This window comes from Coccinella septempunctata, chromosome 1 (assembly GCF_907165205.1).
Source record: "Coccinella septempunctata chromosome 1, icCocSept1.1, whole genome shotgun sequence".
NCBI lineage: Eukaryota > Metazoa > Arthropoda > Insecta > Coleoptera > Coccinellidae > Coccinella > Coccinella septempunctata.
In genome coordinates this window covers 21,761,332-21,788,505 of record NC_058189.1, presented here as the reverse complement: position 1 = coordinate 21,788,505, position 27,174 = coordinate 21,761,332, and the positions used below count along the sequence as shown (strand labels likewise).

Genomic DNA, 27,174 nt, shown 5'->3' with positions numbered 1-27,174 from the left:
ACAACCGGCATCGATTTGTCTGCGAGATGTACTCAACATACAGGCTGATGAGCTGGCTGAGGTTTGTTCGATCCATCGTTCGTGTTGTTGAGGGATAAGGTGCTTTTTAGCTTTACTTAAAATTATATTGTAGAAAAATTGCTCCAAAACTCATATTCAAAGTTTACTAATACGTCTGTAATTAATCACGACTTTTTTTTTCATCTTTATGGGAATCACGTTACTTAACTTCCACAATATGGGGTTAAACGAAGAAATTATAGTGAGCGGAGTGGTTGGAGTTAGGTTATCTATAGTTTTTTATAAATATATGAGTAGGTAGGAAGGTATGCCATCAGGACCAGCAGATTTGTTCAACCTCGGGCTAGGTTACGACCAATGTTCTCCTTCCTTACGATAAACACGCTACACGCTAGGTCGGCCAGCCGGCAGTAGCCTAGCGAAACGCTTCAAGTTATTGTACTATTATACAGCACCTACGTCGTACGCAGTTATCACCAAGTTGAACATCGTATTACGTCGCTGCTAGATACATACACGGTCGGCCAGCACGAGTTGGGCCTACCTTGCTATGGTTTGGTCGTTTAGTTGTCATATTTCTAGATTTCCTCATTGTCTATTCTAAGATATTATATTATCAAATGAATAATTAATCATTAAATATTATGTCTATTTTAGAAAAGAACGCATTCGCACCTTTTAAGAGTAGTTTTAGTCAATAAAAATATAATATATCCCTAATTATAGTTAGATTTTTTTATTATTAAATGAATAGTTAACTTTTGAAAAAGGGTTTTCCGACCGTATAAGAGTAGTTTAGTGTTTTTTTGACCATAAAAATTCGTAATTCCTTGTGAATTTATAAGGGCACGGTGATTTCGAAGCTTCTTTGCTTCTTGAATACGCATAGGTCGGCCGGCCGAGCCTCGGAGTGGGGATATAACAAAGATATTACACACCGAAACAAACTTTGCATCCTGTCACAAGATCATGTGACAGTAGAAGGAAGAATGGTGAAATAAAGAAAGGAAAAATTAGTACATTTTCACTTAAAATCAAAATTGTAGATGTGTTTCAGTGAACTTAAAATTTTGATTCGTATTGACGTTGATGTTTTGTGTTGTAATAAATTTGTTATCGGTATTTACAGAGAGACACCGAAGAAGAATAAAACTATTATTCAAAATCTGGGCAAAAACAATAAAGAAGTGTAGTACATTCTTTCTCCAAAAACAAGCCTTTATATCGCATTGAAAACGAAACTTTTATACACTGTTGTATAAAAATAAATCAGACTATATCTACAGGATGGGAATAAAATTAATATTTCTTCAATAATAATCAACCACTCAAAATGAAGACACTGAAACCCTCCAATTGCTTTTCAATTACCTTCTTCTTCTATCAATGAGTAGTTTCTCAACCAATAACTTAACATCAAGATGCTGAAAAACATGTCATTTCTGATTGCATTTATTTTTGGGAAATAAAATTGAATATTTTTTTCCATCCCTTAGCCGCAACCCTATCCAACTTATCTTTAGAAACTTAATCGACAAAAAATATATCAATATTTAATTTTAGAAAAACAGAGATTATGGTGGGATTCCGCGTTTTCATTTTCAGTTATTGGTTGAAAAAATAGATATTAATTTTATTTCAGGATATTCCCCTGTATATCCTGGGTCTGGCCGACCCACACCTTATGGGCACGAGCCGTCACTGGTTACGACAATTGCTATTATGGTAGCTGGCAATATTTAGACTGTGGGAACAATCAATGTTTCTAAAGGTTTCAAATGTACTTTCGAGGAAGGTGACAAAACAAATATTTCTTCTGGATTATTCCCAGTGAGGTTATAAAGTATCATATTTTAGGGAATACAAGTTCCAGATTATGCTTTTAATTCAACATCCTAGCACAGAAACGGAGATAATGATCAATTTTGAAATTGCCTAAATTTAAATTTAAGCCTATAATTCGAAACCAGAAAAAAAAATAGAGGAATGCATTTGATAGCATTATTATTAGTTTCCCAAAAAAAAGATAACCGCAATATGCTATTCATTTTCCTCTTTCTCTTTTGCTACAAAATTTGTAGCTCCGTTATCACCAGTTTTGCCCAGCCTGTAGGTACATCACGGTATGTTTTGTCTTCACATTTCGATTCGAAACAAAAAATAGCCGGGCGTCAATAAAGTACGACTAAATTTACCAAAACTTCATTTGAGTCCGTATTTTTGGTCAATCTCTTATGACTGCATTGGTTTTTATTTCAGGGTGTTTAGAATTCCACAGATTCCATTGCATCGAAAAATATGTTCAACTATGTTTAAAAAGTGTCTTAAGCCCGTTTGCAACAGCCGGGAATTCTCTAGAAAATTTATTAGAGATTTCATGCGCCATGAATTCTTTACCGTTACATACGCAGTTTTGGTGGAATTCTCTGTTCAGTTGCATACAAAATAATCTCTGCCGTTTTCTTACCAAAATTTGGTATAGAATTATCCATAGAATTCTCGGCTGTTACAAACGGGCTTTATGTAAGGAAAATCAAGATAGCAAAGGAGGTGAAATTCGCAGTTCGAAAGGTAGACGACGCCGACGTCGCGTCGTAATAAGTAAATGAAGGAATTGTGTAAAATTTCTAGGGATCGTATCACTAGAAATTGAGAAGCAAATCTTCAAAAGTGATTTATAATTCCTCCTTCAAAACATTATTTCAAAGTGAAATATCTCATCATGATTGTTGGAATTCACTGGATTCATTTTAACTAAAACGTTGTATCAGCCTATAGGTGAAATCGCGAATTTCAATATACGTCGATATTACAACTTATTGTTAAATTTTCGGCAGGCGATTCTGCAGCAAATCCAAAATTTTCATTATAATTTTTCTGTCATCTCTCTCGGTTCATTTCCTCAGAATATAATATTTCGTTTGAAATTTTTTTAATAGTCCAAGTGCAAATAATTTCTGTACTTTGTGAAGATGAAGGTTTGAGAAAAAATAAGGAAAACGATATAAACGATTTTAATAATAGATTATGACTAGCATTAGTAACAGAAATCGTATGGTCACAAATAATATGAGAAATATTTACTTTTAAGCTCTGCCCAAGAAAAATATCAAAATTTATAAACAAAAATTAAATAATCCAAAAGTGCCATGAAAAATTGACTGGTAACAAAATTATATTCTTGTGTAATATGTAACTAAGAAATTTATAAAGAAGGGTGTTATATCTTGTCAAAAAATAGAATAATCGAATGAGTCGAGAAGTCTTCATGAAATAACCCTCAACATGAAAAAAATCAGTCCGCTGCATTACAAGAGAATCAAACAGAATTCTTCATTGAGACACTAATTAAATAGTAGATAATTAAATAGAAGTTGCAAAGATATTTCAAAATATAAAATAGAATCAAATGTTATTGTCAATATAACATATAAAGAAAAATATGTTTATTTGATAACAAATTGCAAAAAAACAATGTACACAATATAATACATTAAAAATAAATAGAAAAACTCCTCAATTTCCAGTGTTCTTCGATGAATTTTGCAGCAACCAAAAACTTCAAAGCCATGTTTTATATATTAATACTTTGGAAACTTTTAAATATAGTTTTCTGTATTGTTGGAATGTTTTTCAAATGCAATACAATGATTATGAGTGCGATCTCAGCATTCCTTCTATGGACATTTTTAGAAGACAAAGTGGATTGAGGTTTTTAAGGCACCACTTGGGAAATATCGGGTTGTTTTTCTTCCGGGATATCTGGCGATGTGTATTGAATATTAGCCGAGATTATTATGGGATATTCGAGATTCTCATCTAATCTCAGTAATTCATATTCCTCTCCCTTTGTGAGAGCTATGTTCAGAATTTCGGTTTCTTTGCAATATTGTATCTGGCCTTGTTCATTCAATTTTGCAACTGTTACTCTGAAATGAAAGAAATCGTTATTAAAAACTTTCTTCAATTTTTGCTTAATTTTATTTGACTTTATAATTATTATTATATCACAAGATGGTATATAACTCAACAAATCCGACTTATCAGTAATAATTTATCTGATTGAACACGAAATGATTCAAAATGGGCGTAATTCAGTTCAAAGCCGATTGGAAGTGTGATGGAGTATAGAGTGGACAGGTTCATTTATTCCTTATTTATTTCATACAGTTATACATTTGAATTTGTATCGTTCCCAAAAACAACAGTCTAATGTCTTTATCGGTAGAAGGAACCAAAAAGAATAAAACTCCTTATTCGATCAGCGACGTTTCAAAAATTTTATTCCCTTTCTTCAGGCTCCGAAAATAGAACACCACAATCAAAAAAGCATTCAAGAACAGTCATAAGGATCAAAAAGTTAAACACACACACACACATACACATATAACCAAACATTTTAGTAATTATACAATTTAAATTAATTGAAGATCTAGTAAGCCAACGATCAAACTTTTCGGTGGATACATCTTCTACCACCAAATAAATTTGAAAAGAATCATAAGAGAAAAAAATCAATCGATCAAATAACCCGATTTATATACCGTAGTGATGTTTACTCCCGGCCGTCCAATTTCAAGAACGACTATTCCACCACGGTCAATACCGTATGTCTGATATCAATGTTGCAGTCTGTTAATTTTTTCCCTTATTTGGAATAGAATGCCGCAGCGAATACTGAGCTATATGCAAGGAGGCATGGAGAGACTTCTTAGTAAAGATTTTATAGATTAGACAACGTTTTTTCCTATTCAGATAATTTGAAGGATTTCTACTCCGGGAAAAATAGTTATCAGTTCAAAATAGACGGTCAGGGAAATTGATGGATAGAGTAAATAGAGGGATGAATAAAATATCCTAGCCCTAAAGCTCCAGATTCAAGGATTAAAATGAACCACCACTACTCCGTAGACTATGGAGAGCATATGTTCCTCATATTTTTTCGAATGTCTGGCCAATAAAATTGATAGAGGTATCAGATTTACTCAAAATTTCTATTTCTTTCTGACATCCCTAGAGCTCTAACTTAAAGGATCAAAACGAACCAGTATTCTGTCCACGATCGAGAGTATGTTCTTTTTTCTCTAGAAAATTTTAAATGGCCAAGATAATTTATTTCCCCATGCACCCATTCGATCGAATGAAAATACGAGATGTCCATAATAGGACAAAGCGAAGAAAGTAAATTAAGAAAAAACAATTTCAACCCATCCTTCTGTTGTATACGTGCTTTAATGTGAAAACTCTATAACCCACATGGTACAGCATGAGTTGGAGAAGACCTGGATCCAACTGAATTAGAAAATGGGTAAAAGAATAAGAATAAAATATTGAATACTGGATTTTTTCGATATACCTGACGAAAACATGGGTTATTGATTCAATTGAAATATTACAGTATCTACCCCATTTATTGAGTTTCCATTTAGGAGAAGCAATAACTGATTGCCCCCATGACAACTTACAAATCATAATAAGTTTATTCACATTCATTAAAAAAATGCATTTATTATAATATATCATGAAATTCATATATTCCCTGTATATTTCAGTTTATGAATATAATCAATTAACTTTATAGATAGAACAACATAAAATGTGAAAATTTTCTAGAATTTAAACACATCTTGAATAATTTCCTTCAAATCTTTTTCTCACCTTGAGAACATTACAGTTCAAATTTTCGACGAGCTGTGATTTCCAACATCAATACATATTACATTTCAGGATAAACAATATATCACCACATGTAATCGAATCATTTTCCTTAGATAGATATACCTATCTCCCATCTGAGAGTGCATAAACTCATTACCTACTCAAGATGTTTTGTTTCTATATGCTCCTCCACAAATTTAGTCAATTCAATCTTGTTTAGAAACTGAACATAACCTTATTGTATATAACTGGCATGGGGAAAAGAAATGTTGGGCAGTGAAAATATCAAAGATTCGAAGTTGATATTATTGCAGTTTTAGGTCTAACTGAAATATTACAGTACAAATCTGGGTCAGCTGCTGACTAAAGTTAGGTACACAGGTTACGTCAATGGTCGCATTCAGCGGACGGAGCGCAAAACGCTTCTGCTACCCATCGGTAGCGGTAGCGGTCGGGAACATGTTGAATGTTCGCTGGCAAGCCGAGATAGGATAAGACAGTCCAACGAGCTGTCACTATCAGCTGATTAGTTGAGAAGTCTGTAGGAAAGACGTAAACAAACGGATTTTTTGAGTTTCGTTAACCTTGTGCTGGTTAAGTCAGTTTTTTTTTGTGAAAAACATAACCTAGAATTCTGACGAATTACTTTGTTGCTCTAGTATATTTCCTATAACTTATTTAACATCCTTCTTTATTACCTTCCATCAAGTTTCATTTCATTTTCCTCAACAAATACAAGCTCGTGCATCTTCCACACTAAATAACAACTACCTACTCAGTTCAAGTCCAACTTTCGCTCCTTTCCGCTACCGCTACCTAGCACAAATCAAATCCGCTCCCAAAAGTGGCGTCCGCTCCAGAACGTGTTGAGAATGTAGCGCATATGTCACCGAACGTTTACGCTAGCGTTTGGTAACAGTTGCGCAACTGTTTCGTCCGCTGAATGCGACCATTGTCAGCTGATGTATCTATAATCAGAATGATTATATTGATGGTTATTTAATTCTTGCTCTGTTAGCTCTGTTATATTTAATTGCTATAACTTAAAAAATAATATGTATCATGAGGGGCTAATCAGGCCAATCCGCCAAATTCATATCCTTGGTATTTTCTATTTTGTAGCGAAATGCTTGAACAAATATTCATGTATAATTGTTCAGTTTGTAGTGCATCCTTTGAGAGATGTGGAGGCTAGTTTTTTCAATGGTCACCCTAACTTTTTATCCCAATAATGGATAGATTCTTGTATCATACTCCAAATTGTATGGTACCCCGTTACACTAACCTTTGCTAAAACTCATACATATGCTTATATGCTATATTGTTTGATAACTAAAAATGTATTGCTGACATTCAAAAGAATATATTATAAATATAATGGATACATTTTTTTGTTACTGAGAAGGATTTATTAAATTGAACGAGTGTTTTTTCAACCCTTTTTGTATTACAGATATGAAATTATTAAACTCATTGGATTTCCTTTTTTTCACGTATTGTGAGATCGATCACGAACATTTTCAGTGCTCTCTCTTTTTCTGATCAGTATCATTCTTAGAAATTCAAATGAGAAAATAACATTTAATTCACTGAAAAAGAAAATATCAATTACATGTGATATTATGCAGCAGTATTTATGCTTTTTCTATATTTTCCTCCGTCTATAGAACTCATATATCGTTGTTAACTTGTTGATGCCCATGTTTCAACTGAAAAATTGCATGACCATTTGGAGACCGAACTATTTGGTTGCGTATGTTGGTGCACTTGAACCAACTGTAATCAAACTGTTGCGAAACTACCGCAAAATTGCATGTCGGCGACTAGCCTTAAATAAAGTATTTTCAAGACGCTCACTAACGGCGGTCAATCTAACATTGACTGCTCTCTGCCTGCCTGTGATGCTCGTCACTCATTACTTTGTACATCTTGCAATCGAAATATTACTACTCTTTCTTCTTCTGATTTATTTATTTAGCGTATGGTATAACACATGGTCCATTCATTGAATACGTAATAATTAACGAGTAAATAAGACTTTAACATTACAAAATACGAGTAAATACGGGTAAACACAAAACTGTTATATTGAAAGATCTAGTTCAGCTATCCATTTAAGGCTTGATTGTATGGTGTGGAAGAAGTCCCTCAGATCTCCTTGATATGCCGTCATTTCACATTCTGTCACTATGACGCCAATGCTTGTCTTGGATCGCCGAAGTCGCATACTATGTTGGGTCGTTTTCCCCACTAAGCCCGGGTGTCCACTGGAAGCGTACTCGAGCGGCTACGCGCTCACGCGAAACGAGCGTGAACGTGTGGCAAGCCGCTACAGATCCCAAGTAACGTACAACGTACAAGGTGCGGCACGGAGGGCGGACGTTTTTCAGATGGGCATAACTTTCCCCCACTGAGGACGAGAGAAGTGGGGAAGGTGCCGTTAGACTCGTGTGTTCCTAGCATTTATGAAAATCCACAACACTTACACGAAAGACCGCTGCACAGCCCAAAAGTTACGGTTTGGTACGCTGTATCGCAAACTCGCATCATTGGCCCTTACTTCTTCGAAGACGTTAATGGTCGTGCTGTTACCGTTAACTCATTCCGAGTCATTCGCTTGACAGGAGAAGACGTGCTACAGTGCTCCTAGTGCTATAAAAGAGAAAGCGGACGAGAAAGTCGAAGTGTCACAGTGCCGTAAAAGAGAAAGCGGAGGTGAAAGTGCCCACTAACCAAGCTACGGAATATTTGATTCCGTCTGTGAAGTTGTGTAGGTTCTATATTTGTTATCGGAATTTTAATTCGTTAAAATTTTCAAAGTTGGTGTTCATCCTAAGTGTCCAGAGAATTTTTTTTTTATTTTCTCGTTGGTACTGCAGAAAACATCAGGTGAGCTTATTTTTCGTATCTCTTTTCTGATTTTTATCATAGCGTATAAAACATTCGGCTTTATACCATAGTTTTATATTAGACTATTTTAGTGAAGATTTCTGAATATTTTATTATTTTCAAATTATTTGATATTTTGAGATTTTTGATTATAAAACCATGTCGGAAACCTCAGATAATGAGGGCTCCTACATGGAAGCGACCGATGCTGAAGAGTTCAGCGAAGGCGAACACGAGGAGCTTGTAAAGCTCAGAGAAGAAAATGGGCAGTTGAAAGCTCAAATAGTCAAACTGACTGAAACTGTGTCACAGTTGGTCGGTGAGATGCGCCTCTTGAGGGAGGAAATGACCCGCAATAATATGACGAAATCTCCCACTTACGCCGCAATCACAAAGCCGGTAGCGGGTTCCAAAAATAATTCCCTTAATGGAATTGTTTCACAACCCGAAACAAGGAAAAATGATTCAAGGCAGGTCGCGAAGGCCCTAAACGCGCCCCCAACTAAACGCGCGCGAAAAGAAAGCTCCTCTTCTGATGAGGAGACTGTCAAGAAGGCAACGGAAGTGCCTAAAAGAGATAAAATTCCACCCATCACGATGATGGGCACCTCAGATTGGGTAGAGATATCTAAAGCTCTCTACACAAAAAGGATAAATTACAACCGTGCAACTACAGTTAAAGACGGTATAAAAATCATCGCGTCAACCGTAGATGATTTTAGAAAATGAACTACATTCTTCGAGCAGCATGGTAAAGAATTTTTTACCTACCAAATGGAGGAGGAGAAGAAGATATATGCCGTTATTAGGCATTTACCAATCGACGCTGATCTTGCGTTGATTAAGGAAGACCTGATATTCCAGGGAATAACAGACGCTGAGGTGTCCAGAATGACATCGAACAAGACAAAGAAACAAATACCTCTCTACCTGGTTAAAACCCAGAAAAAGGAAATATTCGAAGTGAAGCGACTCTACAACCTCTGTATTGTGGTTGAGCATAAAAAGAGGCCTGAAAGTCCAAGCCAGTGCTTTAGGTGCCAAAGGTACGGGCATGCACAAAACAAATGCTCCTTCCCGTGGAGATGCGTGAAGTGCTCAGGAAGCCACAGCAGCAATGACTGCACACTCACCAGAAAAGGTGAAGAGAGAAATGCCACATGCGTCTTATGTGGAGAAAAGGGCCATCCAGCTAGCTACAAAGGATGTAGCGAGTTCAAGTTGGTGACCAGAAAGAAAAATTCCCGAAAATCAGTTGAACAGAAAAAGAAGGTAACAAAAACAACAACTTCTGAACAAAAAATTCAGGAAGTAGCGAAGATCCAACCTACAGAGCAGGAAAAGAAGAGGGAGACTCCAAAACCCGTCCAGAAAAAAGAAGGACAGAAAAAGCTTACAATGAAACAAGCTGTGAACAGTCAACAGGAGAAGAAAAAGATATCTGAATCAGCCGATGATTTAGATATTTTCACGGAAAAAATTTTCAACAAGATAATGTTGAAATTGAGAGGGAAATGGAGAAAAAACTCCAAACATTATTCAGTAAACTGAATTAATGGACCTTACGGATATTAGGAAGAAATCCCTCAAGATAATCTCGTGGAACATAAACGGGATCAACACTCGGAAAGCCGAGATAGAACAAATAATATCAGAAAGACAACCTGATATTATAGCCCTACAGGAAACAAGAATAAACCGGAACAGAAGACTGAATTTCATGAATTATGAAACATATAGATGTGACAGAATTACAAACACCGGAGGAGGAGTAGCAATATTGGTGAGAACAGATCTGAAACACTACTTTAAAAGTAGATCCGACGAAACACAAGGAAAAACAGAAAAAGTGACGATTGTTGCCGAATTAAATCGGCAAAGAGTCGAAATAACCTCGGCGTATAAGCCACCACAAAACAATCTATTGGAAGAAGAGATAAACAACATGTTGGAAGGATCAAACCCGAAAATCTCCATCGGAGATTTCAACTGTAAATCCCCATTATGGAATAGCATAACAGAGAATAGAAATGGCAAAAAACTCAAGGATTTCGCCGAAAAACAAAATGCCATAGTTATTGGACCAGAGCTACCGACATATCTTGCTTTTGGAAGAGGAATACCAGATGTAATAGATATCGCGATATTGAAAAATATAACTCAAGAATTCTCGATTGAAACTTTGGAAGATGGAACCTCAAACCACAATCCCGTGGAATTGACAATTGGAGAAGAACCAAGAGAAAAACTGCTGGAAATGAGAGAATATACCAATTGGACTAAATACAGCCATTTAATACAATCGGAAATAACAGAAATTCCAACAATAAACACTCCAGACGATCTGGAATGTGCGGTTGATAAACTGGAAGAGATTATATTGAAAGCTTACGAAAAAAGCACGAGAAGAGTGAAGAGACCAGCTCCAAGTCATCCGCATGGCGATACGCCTAAAGAAGTAAAAGATCTTATACAAGAAAATCGAAGACTCAGAAGAATATATAGGATGAACAAAAATGATCTAAATAGAAGGAACCTCAACCGACATAGCCAAGTTCTGAAAAATGCCCTGAAAGATCTAAGAACAAGCAGATGGAACAAAAGGGTTCAAGAACTGAATACAATCGATCATTCTGCATGGAGAATGCAAAAAAGCCTACGAGGAGAAAAGACTAAAATTCCACCCCTACACGGAGAAAGGGGAATGGCTTATACCAATACTGATAAGGCAGATGCATTGGCGGACTCGATCGAACGAGAATCGAGAATAAATTACAGGATAGACGACGATAATGAAGATTTGGAAGAACTGGTCGAAGAAAATGATGAAGAAATGGATGAATTACCAGCGACTGCTGAAATAGACAAGCCAACATCGCCAAATGAAATCAGGGAAATAATTAGAAGTTTGAAGAAGAGGAAAGCTCCCGGAAGCGATAAAATAACGAATGTTATGTTAAAGAAATTACCTAGAAAAGGTATAGCCGCTCTAACTAATATCGCGAATGGAATTATGAGGACAGAACACTACCCAGAAAAATGGAAAACAGCAGAAGTCATAGTATTCAATAAACCATTCAAAGAGAAGAAGTTTCCACAAAACTACAGACCGATAAGTCTACTGTCGGCTTTAGGAAAAGTAGTAGAAAGAATTATCGCCACGAGGCTAAATGAGGAAACCGAAAATCTGAAACTAATTCCACCAGAACAGTTCGGATTCAGAAGAGAGCATTCAACAGAACAACAATTATTAAGGCTCACAGAGTACATAACAGAGGGATTCCAAAATAAACAAGCTACAGGTCTTGTTTTACTAGACGTCGCCAGAGCATTCGACAGAGTATGGCATGAAGGATTAATATATAAGATGAGATGTGCTGGATATTCGATCAAAATATGCAAGTTGATACGGAATTATCTCAAAAATAGAAGATTTTACGTGAAAGTGGGAGGAGAATGCTCCTCAACAAGAGATATAGAGGCTGGAGTACCCCAAGGATCAGTACTTGGGCCACTTCTGTACAACATATACATCCACGATATTCCGAAAAATCCAAGAACCATGCTAACGTTATATGCTGACGACACAGGCATAGCAACTCGACACCGAAATCCTGAAATAATAGAACGAGTTCTACAAGAGTCGATTGACGAAACAAATGACTGGTGCATAAAGTGGAAAATCAAGCTCAATGGACAAAAGAGCCAAGCAATATTACTACAGAAGAGAAGACTGCGACCCACAACGAAACTGGATGTTGACGGCGAAGAAATCGACTGGAAAAATGAAGCCAAATATTTAGGAATAACACTTGACAAAGGACTTACTTGGAAAAGTCATATCAAACAAGCAATCGACAAAACGAAAGCAGCGATGAATAGACTCTATCCTCTGATAGGAAGAAGAAGCCACATGTCGAAAGAGACAAAATTGAAGATAATCAAAGCCGTTGCTATGCCTCAACTGACTTATGGATCAGTTGCCTGGGGTTTCGCGGCAAAAAGCCATATCAAAAGAATTCAGGCCACTGAAAACAAGCTGCTACGATGTGCAATAGATGCACCTTGGTTTGTCAGGAATAGACAGATTTATAAGGACCTGAAATGGGAAACCATAACGGAATTCATGAACAGAAAAGCAGAGAAATTATTCGAAACAGCGAAAAACCATCCGAATCAAGAACTCAGGAGACTAGTGGACTACGACCCAGAGGAAGACAAAAGGAGAATGCGAATTTACCGAAGGAGACCAAGAGATCAATTAAAAAGAGATTAAAATAACAACTTATTGAAAAATTCAATAAAGTGTTAATCCAATAGAGGATAAACACATAAATCCCAGCACGATAGTGTGCGAGAAGAAAACCGACCAAGAGATGAACGGTTTATAGGCAAATGCCCGGAACCAAAATTCAAGAAGCAGTAGGGTTTTTAGTGGGTCTCGAGCTCAGGAGAGTGAGAAACCCCACACTGTTCCCCCTCAGGAGATGAGGGTGGTTCGTCTGTCTTGCAGATTTTCCCCCTGCTACATCAAAAAAAAAAAAAAAAAACCGTTAACTCAGAGCGGTACGTCGAAATGATCAACAACTTCTTTATCCCCGAATTACGACGGCAACGTGTTCCAATCCGACGTGTGTGGTTCCAACAGGATGGGGCGACCGCCCACACAGCCAGAGCGCCTCCAGCACTGCATCACCGATTTCGGCCACCACATGCCTGATGTGATTTTCCACACTTGACTGTCTCAAATGCTATTTCCTTGAGAATCTGATTCCGTCAATAAATGTGTTCTTGAGTAAAAATTAACGCTTTTATTATTTCTTTAAAAACATCCATCCTCCGTGCCGCACCCTGTATTTCAATACAGCGTTGTCCACTGCAGGCGACTTCGAGCGGACGTTTTCAAGTGGCTACGAGCTCGTACGCGCGGTCCGCCTGAAATGGGATCTGTAGCGAGTGTAGCGCGTGCACGCCCGTTGGCTCATTCATTTCAGTCCGGTTAAATTGAGATTCAGTAAAGATTTTGTGCCTATAAAAGATTTCTATTGCGTAAATGGCTTCATCAGTGACCGAATTAATTCATCTTGGCTTTTTTCCTTATAAGGAATTGAGCATAACTTTCGGCGTCCAAAAAATGGGGTTTTTTGTAGTTTTTCAATCATATGTCTTCAAGAAATACGGATATCGACTGATTACTTGCGAGAAAAGCTATAGAGTACTGAATTCTACGTCGAATGAGATCAAGTGTGTACTTTTTCTCACTAATGGAACCCAAAGGGACAATTTCCTGAAACATTTTAAAATGTTATATTTCATATTGATTTCTCGGAGAAATCTTTGAAAGCAGCTTATATATGAGAGAAGTATAAAAACGTATAAAAAAGTTGTAAAGCATTAAATTTCACATCGATTGAAAACACGCGTTCATTCCACAAATACAATTTTTTCGTTAAGATTTCAGATTTAAAACGTCATAGACCATTTCGTGGTCATGGACAGTCAACGACAATATCTCTGAAAATTTGCTCAATATTGATATACTCTACTATGGAAACGGGTTGAGGAACGTCGCCTCAATCGAGAATTTAGTGATCTATAATAAAAAAAATTGAGCTTTGTTTATATTCAGTTTTCCAGGGGAGATAAAATCGAAAAAAAAAAAAACGAAAACACGCATTTTTGATCACCAAAAAATTTGCTGAGGAAGAAACCTAGGATAGTTTTTCTGGATGAGTCGTTCAAATAATTGAATACTTATTGGAAGAATTGTTTATCGTTGTTTTCATCGCATTGTCAGTAGAATAAAATTCGATTCATTCAGTAGTAGTTGGGAAATATATAAGGTCCGTTCTCCGGTTGACAGTAGAAATGGTTGAATTCTCGATTTGATTTTGGCTTTTAAAATTGCAGCCATCGCAAACAACAAGCAATACTGTATTGAGAACGATCCTTCGGCTCCAACACTGAAACGCACGAAGCCGCCTCCAGTGGACAACCTCTGTAGCGCCGCGCCGCCTGTTTTGTAGCGGCTACAAACGCTCGTTTCGCGTGAGCGTGCAGCCGCTCGAATACGCTTCCAGTGGACACCCGGGCTAATGGAGGGTAAGGGGTCTTTTCTGATGCGGTTTAAGGTCTTCTATATGTGTCGTGGTTGGTCGAAGCCATCGGGTTTTACGACTGGGTTAATGAGATCTCATACATCAGGTGGGGCATTTTCAGTCCATAGGGTCCGCCACTCGGAATTGATATTTAACTTATTCGCTGCTAGTTGTTGAGCTGATAACATTGGCGGCTTCCTAGATCGAAGCCGCTTTATTTCCAGATCCGAGATATCCACATATTCTTGTCTTCTTAGGGCAGGTGAGGGCATGTGGCTGAGTGTTGGGAACCAGTAAGATGAAGTAGTTCTGATGTAGCCACTAATCGTTCTCATTGTTTAATTAAGCTGAGTGTCCGCTTTATTGGTATGCGTGCTGTTCATCCATACCGGTGCACAATACTCGGCCTCAGACTAAGTGCAGATGTTCGTAGTGTATGTGCCGATGCTTACCAGATAGTGCTACATAGTCTCTGTATGATGTTAATTCGAGTATTTATTTTTAGCGTTGTTGTTTCAAAATGTTTGTTCTTAAATGAAGAGTTCTATCTAAATAGGGGATTTCACGAGCCGTCCCCGGCCGCCCGTTCCCGATCTCCCTGGCAATGTTCTTCTCTCTTCTAGGCTTTGAGTTACACTTACGACCCGATCTTTTGCCTCCGATCTACTGTTCAATTAGTTGCATCTAAAGCATATATATATGCTCGGGTTACATTAACTGCACAGCCGTGTGCAAGAAATAAAGAAAGAAAAAGTAGTAGCCATACAGACAGGGCGATTTGCCTGGTGCAGCATTTCACGACCCGTTCACTGTCGTTTCTTACCTTATAACAACATATCTTGTACTTTGTAGACTTAATAACTGTCCATATTCTGATCTGTTATTACGTTTAATGGATAAAGTGATTCCATCTGTGAACATTATCAAATCCATACCGAAATGGAAGCCTGTCCATCTCCACACATGTCTTTCCTTCACTTTCAGTACTCTACCACATCTTAAGCTATTATGTAGAAAAAACTGATGTTCCATACTACTTGGGCTGAAAGAAAATATATTCTAATGAATCAGAATCGGTGGGGAGTAAATAATAATTATGGTTGTTGAATTAATTTTAATTCAAATAGCCTACCCTTTATCATCATTTTGATCAACCCGTAAAACATCCTTCCATTGTTGCATAACTACAGGATTAATCCAACCTTGAGGAATTATATTGTCCTGAAAAATCAGTTCTATGTCCTGCTTTTGTGACAATAAATTATGCAATCTTAAACCTCTGAAAGCTGGTGCAAATTTTTTGCCTTCGTTGGACAGAAGAAATGGAAGTTCGCCTTGAAAAAACAGATCAATTTACAGTAATTCCAAAAACACCTGCCCGCTTGGAACATAGATACATAGAATGGCCATTGCAGTGCTACTAACGCTTTTGTTGACGTCGACACATTCAATACTTCTCTATCTAACGAGACACTAAGGCAGTGGCGTTACATGGATGAATTTATATACTTTCTTATCTTTCAGCATTAAGAATTGGTGTGACAGCAGTTTTAGAGTCAAATGTCTCAATTGTGATTGGCGACTAAGCAACTATCTCACTCCAGTCTTTAGACAACAACAAATGTTTATTTTCCAGTTCACTCCATTCCATGTATTCATGTTCCAAGTTCCTACCCGGGTGAATAAGAAAGAAGACTTCTTCTTTGTGATTCTGTGGCTTTTCTTCCCACTTTGAGTATGAGAGAGTAGTGGGTAAAAGTTAAAAGTATGATGTTAGACATCCAAATCAGAAAATCAGAAAATCAGGGAGAGTTTAGAGTAAGCAGATATTAAGCTGTGGCGCAACATTTCAAGCTCGATTTCAACACTTTTAATAATGAGGCCAGGTTTTATTCAGTTTTTTTTTCCAAAATCTTCGTGATTTCGACTAGTAAGGATTTGTTGTTCGTTAAGATTAGGCATATTTATTTTGTGCGACTTTTATTATATTTCTGAATATTAAGCCAACTCGATATGCTTTGCAATTTTGACATCTACAAATTATGTGAATTCCATAGATCCTAGAATTTTCATGTTGGAATCATTCTAACCAGAATGATAACCATAAGATTTCTAAATCAAAAAGTACATCGGCATAAAATTAATACACGTTTTTCTTGATGCTTCCACATTCAACTTATTTCGCTAATATACTTCCAGATTTCCTGACTATTATATTTTATAAGATTTTCCACGACTAAAGCCGGTAGCTTCCTTTGATGTTAATTTTTAATAATATCTCCATCAGTGCTCAATGCTTATTTTTGAAAAGTTCAAAATGTCCCGGTTAAATCGACCATCAACAACACACAACACAAGCGACATGCTTCATTAGAGTTTTCAAGCACTGGAAATATTGCAGCTCAAATATCTCATAAGCCACCTTATATTCAGCTATTAAGTGGAGAGATGTAACGAGGATCGGAGGGGGTGTTAATTGTCAGTGCAAATAACTCCAATGTTACTGATACAATTTGAAGATAAGTATTGAATAATGTATTGGTTATGGTTTACTGGACCGGCTCACACAGCGGTTGTGGCCATTTCGCCAAAATGTGTTGCATAAGCATATGTAGGTAATGATTATGGTCTCCAGTTGTCCACATACATAAGGTTTTGCAAGCAATTTCAAGGATGTTTCATTAATATCGACAAAGTTGAATTTTTCACCGTTTCCCAAGAAAATTACCAATTTCGCTGAATATAATTGGTAGTTTTGTACCTCTGCAGTACATATATATATAGAAAAATCGCCTGTGGATTGAAGAAATTCATTGTTTTATTAATCGTGAATTCTAACAGTAAAATATTTTCTTTCACAAGGGTTTACATGAAAATAATTAAAAAAGTTGAGTAGGGTACAAACTGAAACTCGGGTTTAAGTTGAACTGTACAACTGGGCCCAAAAGTAACTAATTGTTGGAAATTGAAAGGATTATTTAGAATACGTTTGAGTAAAATTCCGTTGAAGAGTTTTCTTCTCCATATCTTATAGAGTAGTAGGCAAAGGCTGCATTCACAATTCATTAGGAATGGTCTAATCTATCCATCTGCTTAACTCTGGTGCGGAAGTGCACTTCGGCCCGCGAAGTGAATTGTAAATGCAGCTTAAGAATCAATTCACTACAGATTACCATGCCCATAATCAAGATTTTTTCATGAATTTTTTTCGTAGACTCTCGATTCTTATCACCATATTCATAATAAAAAGGTGATGTTATGAGCGTTGAGTATTTAAGGATACTCCACACTTAAGTTGAAAATAAATTTTTGAAGTTGAGATATTATAAAGCGGTTTTGTCACCCTCAAAATAAATATAAGCATCAAATGCTTAGAATGCTAGAATCTAATATTATGTCAAGGTGTAAGAATAACTCTAATATCTTTGGGAAGAGCTGCAATAAGTCATATCGCTGGCTGTTGTCATTATGTCGATGTATTTGATAGAAATTCAAGCACTTTGAACTCTCCACCCAACGTTTGAAAGGTTTTGCAATATCATCAGGTAAAAATTCCATGAAAGTTTCAAATTCCATGTCTTTTTCAACAAAAGTTCACGAAGAATTGTTATGGGTGTGTTTAAACCTATAGGATAGAATATTCTTTGCATTATAGATAAGAGACCTAATGTCCTCAATTCTACTTGTATCACATAATAGAATATCTGAACGAGAGTTACTCTAATACAGAAATTGTCTTGTTATCCACACCTGCCAACCTCTTAACTCGAAATTAACTTAAGTAATATCTTCCTTGGATTCAATAAATGCTGATCATGTTTTGTCTCCTAAAATAGTAAAACAATTGTCTACTAAAAGGAATTCAACAATTGATTGAATTTACGAAAGAGGACCCGGATTATATCGAGCGTCGTCAATATGAATTTGGTAAGTTGAGGAAACCCAGGGTCTTTTGCCCATTTTCAAAGTCATTAAATTATTTATTTCATATCATAGCAAGAATTTGTGCGAGAAGACTGCATTCGAAATGACTTAAAAGCATGCTTCTTGAGCAACTTCATTTTAAAATTATAAAGTTTCCAACACATGACCTTCACACAATACTGTGCTCAACAATTGTCTGCTCTTTTTTCTAGTGGTTTTCACAAGTGAATCAAATAGAGAATGGATCAAATCCCAGTAAAGATTTTTTTTATTCAATAACAATAAAGGTTCAAGGTAAGAATCATTTTGATTCTGAAAGAAGAACTCATAAATACATTATTTCCAAATTTTCAAATGACTTTAGCCTTGCGGCTTTCACACTCCTTTCCAGAGGAACATTTACTTATCCCAGATATCAAAAGGATTAAGCTCTGTTGGAGCCCTTTCCAGGTTTTCGGGCCGATCCTCGGCTCCTTGCTATCGGTTGGATTTCTGATCCACCCGCACTTCCTGTCGAAGCAGACGGTCTTTCTCTGCATATCCCATGTACTTGCGTACAGTTCTCGCTGTTCCCAGCAGTACCGCCATCTCCATGACTCTATAACTCATACTGGTGATCTGAGGATCCCAAGAGACCGTCTCATCAATAATTAAACCAAGACTCCTAACCCCCGAAGAGTAGGGAATCTTCTCTCCACAAAGAACAATTTCGTGGTCGTGTCTATTAACCAAACTGAGATGTCTTTTAGTACCAATAACGATGGATTGTGTTTTGGGAGTGTTTAACACGAGAGCCATACGCGAGGCAGTGGTAGAAATGGTTGAAAGATTTTTGTTTAGATGTCGAACACAACGAGCAAATTCCTCAACCATGGCATGGTCATATACTTGAAAATCGTCCGCAAAGAGGTGATAACTACAGTTTATATGATGAGTCAGGAACGAGATATAAAGGGAGAATAGAAGTGGGCCCAAAACGCTGCCCTGAGGAATTCAAGCCACCCTCCTCACCCACTCAGAGTAGTCACTGAGATTTCACGTCCGCTAAGATAAGAATGCAAAAAAAGTCATGGAAGCTCAGAAAACCCCACCACCCGTAACCTGTCCAAAAATATATCGAAATCATTACTACAGTCTAAAATTACTAATATTGTGAGCATTTTTTTGTTCAAAGCTTGGCCTATATCATCCGTAATTTTAGTAAGCGGGGTAGGACAATATCCCTGACGGAACTCCGACTGAAAACTGAAATGCACAGAGTGGCTGTTCAACTAGCTCAAGATTTGAGAGTGAATGAGTTTCTCAGAGATTTTTGACAGTGTGGGAAATATTGATATGGGTGTGAAATCTTGAGAAAGTTTAGTTTGTTCTTTTTTCGCAATAGGAATAATTTTAGCGCGTTTCCGAACGTTCGGAAAATTACCAGCCTACATTGAAAAAACCTAGGTCTGCCCAATTGTGGAACCGACCTGGATGATTCCAATATGGTTTTCTTGATGTTGTCATCCACGACTGAGTTAGGGGAAGAAAAATGCCGAGCAAGAAGTGCGGGGTCCAGATCCATAGATTGTGGATTTAACTCCCTTCCCACACCTACGGATCTCATAGTTAGCCAAAATTTACAGGGCGGGACATTAGTCTAATTATCGTCAAAGTACCTCCACATTTCCCACCTGTATATATGATTATATAGGGTTTTTCAACAAGAACATTGTTTTTCACTATGGCCCCACTGGAACTATACTTCATTCAAATTTATTTTAGCAGTCGGTTGGCCATGAAATAATTTTCTCAAGTTTTTGTAACTAGAACCAAGTTAGGTTGGCACTCATGAAATGTCGTTAATGTCATAACGCGGTTGCCACAACTAATATCAATTTTTATTACGAAAATGCCGAAAGTGATTGAAAAAAGAGACAGGGTTTCAGGAAGTGCTATTAAGAATACAGGTCCGCTCATTCAAATAGTTATACCCTGATATTCTAAAATCCACAATACGTCAGACGGTAGCGAACATAATCAATGTAAGAGAATTTATATAATGTTTCATCTGAATCTAAACGACTTATATTTCAGCTGAATATTTCCACAATCAGAAAGATTGTGAATGAAGAGGATGACAAAGAATTTCCTTCTATTGGGAGACCCAAAAAAGTGGTGGCATTTGAGAATTTTATGTTTGAGTGAATTAATGCGAAAAGTTTACTACAGAATTTTCGATAAATGTTATCGGAGAATAAGTTGCCTAAAATGGATTTTTCTATTTTTCATTTGACTTGTCCTATACAATGTAAATGTCTTAAAGTACTAATAAATACCTAATTATTATCATTACATCAACGTATCAAGATGAATAGCCACAAAATACGCGCAAGTTGCCCTGTTACTTGTTTATTCATGTGAAATTTTTGGTCAAAGGTGAAGTTCATCTTAACTTGAAACTTCCTTCAATTCCTTTTACTTATATTGATGCAAGATGATTTTTGTTGAAGAATTTAACATTCTTGTAATTATATGTTAATTCCTTTGGGAGATACCCATTCCCAACCACTGCATCATATGCATTTCATCTTCGGGTTAATATGTTTGAAATCTACAAATAATGTAAGCCAAAGAAGATAACGAACATTAACCCTCCTCAAGCTAGTGCATATTATGATATTATACTGATCTCTTGTATTTTCCATGCAAATAACTGGATTTGGTATGCCTTCAATCAGTTTGTATAAACTTCAATTATGTTCGTCACATATTTTCCGAAGAGATTCGACATTGTGATGAAGTACGTAATAATAGAAACTTTTACGTAGAACGGGCAACATAGCGTTGATTTAAAACCCAAAAATGTTTTGACAAGCTTCATAACCCCTCATTTTCGTACTATACAGAGTGAAATGTGTCAAATTTCCATGGCCAACCAACTGCTAAAATAAAAGTGAATGACATATTTATAGTAGAAACGTGGGCAATTGTTACAATGAATTCCATTTCACTGAAAAATCGTTTCAAAATAATAAAAATTCACTATGAAAATGGTGGATCTGTAAAAGTTTTACAGATCAACATAATCGAGATATGTTGAAAACTAAGTTTTGGCCTATTGTTGAAGATATGGATATCACAAATATGTGGTTTCAACAAGACGGTGCCACAAGTAACACATCTACCGAAACAATGGGTTTATTGCAAACCAAATTTTCTGATCGCATAATTTCACGAAATTCAGCCGTTAAAGGGCTAGCTCGATCATGCGATTCAACACCGCTGTAACCGTGGTCGTGGTGGACACTTAGCTGTCCACCGTGGGCATTTAAAAGATATAATTTTCCATTCATAATTGCCAAACCATCTTTTTCTGAATAAAATAAAAATTTGAATCATTGTCGTCTCAATTTATTGTCAAAGTTCTTGTTGAAAAACCCTATATTACATTACATGATTATTATATAATAGTATAAGAGGGTTTTTTCCCTGATAGGAATTTTAAGGGGTTTTCACAGAAATAACTCTAAAACACTTGTGTTTAGTTTACTTTATTTCGGAACTTAGGACACACGTAAACTCGTGAAACTTAAATTAGAGAGATACGTGCCGTTCGAGTATCTAAGCAGTACTACTATTGGCGGCAAATCTGCATAGCAACAAAGATCTCTTGATAGCAACTAGGCTAGATAGATGTGTCTAGCTGTCCGTCCAGGGTCGGCGTAAGGGTGGTCTGTTACACTCTCCCCCCCTGGCATGGGCGCCCGCAGAAACCCGCAGAAATTTTTCTCAGGGGGGGCAAAATATCATCTACGATTAGTTTTACTGAAAGAAAAATTTCTCTAACGGTGTCTATCAGAATCTCAGGGGGGGCCGTGGCCCCCCCTGGCCCCCCCCCTGCGGGCGCCCATGCCCCCTGGTCTCGAACTCGCCTCGAGGAGGGACCAGTTACTTGGACGCCTTCTTCTTCCGGGGACGTCCTCTTTTCCTCAACCCAATTGCAGGTTTCTGCTCTTCACTGGCTCGGGCAGGACTGAGGGCTGAGATATGGTAAACTCCTAGTGGAATTTTTGGATCTTCGAGGTTAGCAACCTCATAGCTAACGGGAGATACCTGCCTCAGTATCTTGTACGGTCCATCACGTTTTGGATTAAATTTAGCAGTTAATCCTTTCGTAGCGTTGCTTAGGGCGTGTGTGTGAACCCATACTAAATCACCAATGTTAAAAGGGTCTACATCACTTCTTCTGGCGTCAGCGTAAAGCTTCTGACGATCTTGAGCCTTTTCATTCAAGGTTTTGGCTTCTTGCCAAGTAGTTGAAATCTTTTTCAAATAAGGGGTGATTTGGGGAAGGAAATTTTCGGTTTCTGTTACCGTCCTCAGATCATGTTTGACGTCGTCCGGGGTTCGTAACTCACGTCCGAATGTTAGGTAAGCGGCAGTCTTTCCTGTGGTTTCACACCATACTGAATTCATGGCAAATCGCGTAGTAGCAAGCTTGTCAGGCCATGATCGATGATCATTCCCCACTAATATGGCGAGTCGTGGTTTAAGATCACGATTCTTCCGTTCTACCATGTTAGCTGATGGGTGATAGAGTGGAGTGAATGCTTCCTTTATCTCCAGGATATAGCATAACTGTTGCATAACAGCAGATACAAATTGAACACCATTATCGCTTATAATCCTGCGCGGAAGTCCATAACGAAAAAATACTTCATTGATGAGGGCAAGAGCACATTCCTCTGCTGTAGCACGTTGTAGGGCAAATAATTCGACCCACTTTGTTGAGACATCCTCTACGATGAATATCCATTTTTCACCACCCGGACCTTCGGGTAATGGTCCGAAAAGATCTATCGCTAGAGTTTCAAATCTCTGTGCATATACAGGAGTTTGGAGTAATCCTCCTGGCTTCTGGTTTGTTGCTTTGTACCGTTGACATTCAAGGCACTTGCCAACATGTTCTGTTACGAATCGACGCATTCCTGTGAAGTAATACCTTTTTGCAATGCGTTGAAGGGTTCGCTCAACACCGTAATGAGCAGCTTCTGGGGCATCATGGTACTCTTTGAGAACTCTATCTCTTTCATGACTAGGTACTACCAATTGCGCTTCTTCTTCATCTTCTTCGGGTGAATAGTGATATAATACCCCTTGGGATAGGATATAACCTCGATCTGTCCACTTAGTGAAAGCTGTATCAGAAGGATCTTCGAAACTCGTAATTATCTTTGCAAGTTCTGGATCTTTCATCTGTTCGCTTCTCGTCTCATCAGCCCTTCTACGAGGTAGTTCAACTATGACTTCACACAACTCGCAGATTTCTGGTACTTCATGATCACATGGAGGTCGAGACAAGGTGTCAGCGACAACGTTTCGTCTTCCTGGTAGATATTCTATCTTGATATCATATCCTTGTATTAATAGTGCCCATCGTGCTAACCTTCCCGTAGGAGATTTCAGACTGAGAAGCCATCGCAATGGTTGGTGATCGGTCTGCACGATGATCGGAGAACCTTCAACATATCCTCTGAACTTTCCTAAAGCCCATACCACAGCTAGAGCTTCTCGTTCAGTGGTAGAGTAGTTTCTTTCTGCTGCGTTCAATAACCGGCTTGCGTACTCTACTGGGTGCTCATCATCTCCTTCACCTTGTAGCAGTACAGCACCTAAGGCATAGCTACTAGCGTCAGTGCGTATGATGTGCGGTTTACTCTCATCACTTTGTCTCAGTATGGGAGCGGATACCAGCAACTGTTTTAATTTCTCGAATGCTGCTTGACATTCTGGAGTCCATTGCCAGACTGCTTTCTTCCTTGTTAAGTCGCTGAGCGGACGAGACACTTCGGCAAAGTTCTCTACAAAGCGCCTATACCAACTTGCAGTTTGGAGAAAGGATTGCACTTCTTTAACGTTTCGCGGAGGCAAACGCTGACTTATCGCAGAAGTTTTTTCAGGATCAACCGAAATACCATCCGGCGTGATGTAATGTCCGATATATTTTACCTTCGCACACGCGAACACGCACTTCTTACGATTCGCGCGAAGTTTGAACTGTTCAAGTCTATCAAACACAAGTTTTAAGTCTTCTAGGTGTTCTTCAAAAGTACTAGAAAGAACGATTAAGTCGTCTAAATAACATAGAATCACGACACTACCGAGACCACGTCTAAACTGGTCCATCAGTCTCTGGAATGTACCTGGAGCACCTTTCAATCCGAAGGGCATGAAAAGGTAACGATAAGTTCCAAAAGGCGTAACAAAAGCCGTTTTATCTTTGTCGCGATCAGAAACTCTAACTTGATGATAACCCGATCGTAAATCAATCGTGGTCATGTAAAATGTTCGTTTAGCTGCGTGAAGCAAATCGTCCATTCGCGGCAGTGGATACGAATCACTGATTGTTATGGCGTTCAAGCGTTGATAGTCCACGCACAACCGAATTCCACCGTCTTTCTTCGGAACGAGCACTACTGGAGCAGCCCACGGACTTTCACACTCTTCTATAATCCCTTCAGCTAATAGTCGATCCAATTCAGCTTTCAGCATTGACTTCTTAGCTGGTGACATTCGATATGGAGGTAATGCAATTGGAGGATGATCACCTGTGTTGATGTGATGCTCTGCGTAGGGAGTCGGTTCTCCCCCCAGACTGAATATATTCTCGTGTTGATTCAAGAATTCGTTGAGTCGATAACGTTGGTCATTTGTAAGCATGGTTCCTTCATCCGTTCTCAAATTTTCACAATTTTCTCTTTTGGGAGTTGAACATGAAGCGATCTCGGGAACTTTGGTTGCACTTTCAAATAATAATTCGTAGCGAATTGATTTTTCATCAGAGAAGTACCATTCTTTATTATGAACATCTAAGATGAGTTTAGCATCATGTATGAAGTCTATTCCAAAAAGTGTTTTATTAGGAGCGTCTGGAAAAATTATGAATTTAGTAGGTACTCTTCTGTCTTTAACCTTGACATCGACGTTTGTGACAAGAACATTTTCCATTCTACCTTGACCATCAGCAAATTTTACCATAATATGTTCTTTCAGAAATTTTTGACCTTCACGTTTCAGAATATCATATAGTTTTACCAGCAATACTTTGCTTTGCTGCTGTGTCTATCAGACCTTGACCTTGATGTCCTAAAATATTGACATGAATGATTGGTCTTGAACGAGGAGCAATAAGCGTATCCATACTGAAGAATTCCATTGAGGCCGTTTCCGTGCTGCTACAAGTAGGACAATTGGACCGTATGTAACCTGGTTTACCGCATCCATAGCACGATAATGGAGGACCGCCAGCAGGTTTTGTCGTGTTAGTTGACGACGAATTAGACGAGTTCGATCGAGAACCGGTAGGATCCCGAGTGGATTCCTGCGCCTGCGATGTTGCCTTGGGCTTTTCATTGTTTCTCGAAGTCCTGTTATCGAGTTTCCTGCACTCGTCTTTTGTATGTCCCATATTCTTACAATATTGACAGCGAGCACGTTTTTGAGTGTCTTAAAAATCTTTTGACACGATCTTACGTTCTAAAGTTTCTTCAATCAGTCTAGAGTTTTGTAGAAGTTCATTGAAAGTTTTTACTTGATCACGTGGGAGTTTTTTCTCTGATTCGACGATTGAGTAGTCCATACACCATGTCCAATTGAACTGTTTCATTCAGAGTGCCAGACGGAAGTTGGGCTAAGATCGAACGCATTTTACAAATAAAAATATCGGTAGGAGTTTCAGAATCTTGTTCCTGTGCGAATAGTTCACGATAAACTCTATAAGGAGGTTTTTGTGGTCCGAATGTGGTTCTCAGGAGAGCTAGAGCTTCATCCCATGTGTTTACCGTTGACTTTACGCCTTGATACCACTTCGCGGCGAAATCATCGAATAACATCGGAAGTCCTTTGAGAGCATTCGCGTCAGATACCTGAACACAGTCCTTGTAGATGCTTATAGCGTCAATGAAAGCATTCACGTCCGAATCCTTGGAACCGTCGAAACGCGACGAACACTTTGAAAAGTTCCCAGCAGGAGCAACACCCTGTGTACTGTTACCCGCCACTGATATTCGAGACATAAGTTCTGCGAATTGTTCATTAGTTAAAACAACGTTAGCCATTTTGCAACTTTCTTGTTCTTCCACTTCCAATTGTTCTCGCGAACGTAGAAAGTATTGGTGACCACCTTGGTTTTCCGTGATTGTCTTTGATTTTCACCAATTCGGCACGTAAAAAGGTTAAGACGTACTTACAGTTTGCAATCCGATGGGAATCACACACCACAATCACAAACAGTTCTAACCAAATGTTCGGGTTGAAGGAATAATTCCGCGATTAACGAGTTATCAAAACACAGACAAGCACGTTAAAAGTTTCAGTTTTCGAAATGTTCACAAATTATTTCACGTCCTTCAAATCGGTCACTAACCGGGAGCGAAAGAAACAATTTTGAAGATGTGGTAACACTCGAATAACCGTTAAAATCCCGTGAAACACTCGCGAATTTTAGAGTTTTCTGGCCACTAGTTGGAGCGCCACTATAAGAGGGTTTTTTCCCTGATAGGAATTTTAAGGGGTTTTCACAGAAATAACTCTAAAACACTTG

At 37.9% G+C, this 27,174-nt stretch overlaps 2 protein-coding genes across 2 annotated transcripts; both read right to left on the bottom strand.

Moving 5' to 3' along the window:
• Nucleotides 1–3,019: 3,019 nt before the first annotated feature.
• On the bottom strand, nucleotides 3,020–16,374 carry LOC123319178 (protein germ cell-less-like). Its single transcript, XM_044906042.1, has 3 exons — nucleotides 15,799–16,374; nucleotides 15,490–15,708; nucleotides 3,020–3,950 (listed from the first exon to the last, which is right to left on the bottom strand). Exons 1-3 carry the CDS (start codon nucleotides 15,846–15,848, stop codon nucleotides 3,737–3,739), a joined length of 483 nt encoding a protein of 160 aa, XP_044761977.1. The 5' UTR covers nucleotides 15,849–16,374; the 3' UTR covers nucleotides 3,020–3,736.
• Nucleotides 16,375–26,167: 9,793 nt separating this feature from the next.
• Nucleotides 26,168–26,689, bottom strand: LOC123311666 (activity-regulated cytoskeleton associated protein 1-like). The gene has a single exon (XM_044895753.1). It carries the CDS (start codon nucleotides 26,687–26,689, stop codon nucleotides 26,168–26,170), a length of 522 nt encoding a protein of 173 aa, XP_044751688.1.
• Between the last annotated feature and the right edge of the window lie 485 nt (nucleotides 26,690–27,174).

Bases quoted from the DNA above. Each gene is read 5' to 3' on its own strand.
- LOC123319178 (XM_044906042.1), bottom strand. From the start codon at position 15,848: ATGCAACAATGGAAGGATGTTTTACGGGTTGATCAAAATGATGATAAA. The intron at 15,709-15,798 runs GTAGGCTATTTG...ATTTTCTTTCAG, and splicing joins GATCAAAATGATGATAAAGG to CCCAAGTAGTATGGAACATC. The intron at 3,951-15,489 runs GTAAGAAACGAC...CTTTCATTTCAG, and splicing joins ACAAGATATGTTGTTATAAG to AGTAACAGTTGCAAAATTGA.
- LOC123311666 (XM_044895753.1), bottom strand. From the start codon at position 26,689: ATGGCTAACGTTGTTTTAACTAATGAACAATTCGCAGAACTTATGTCT.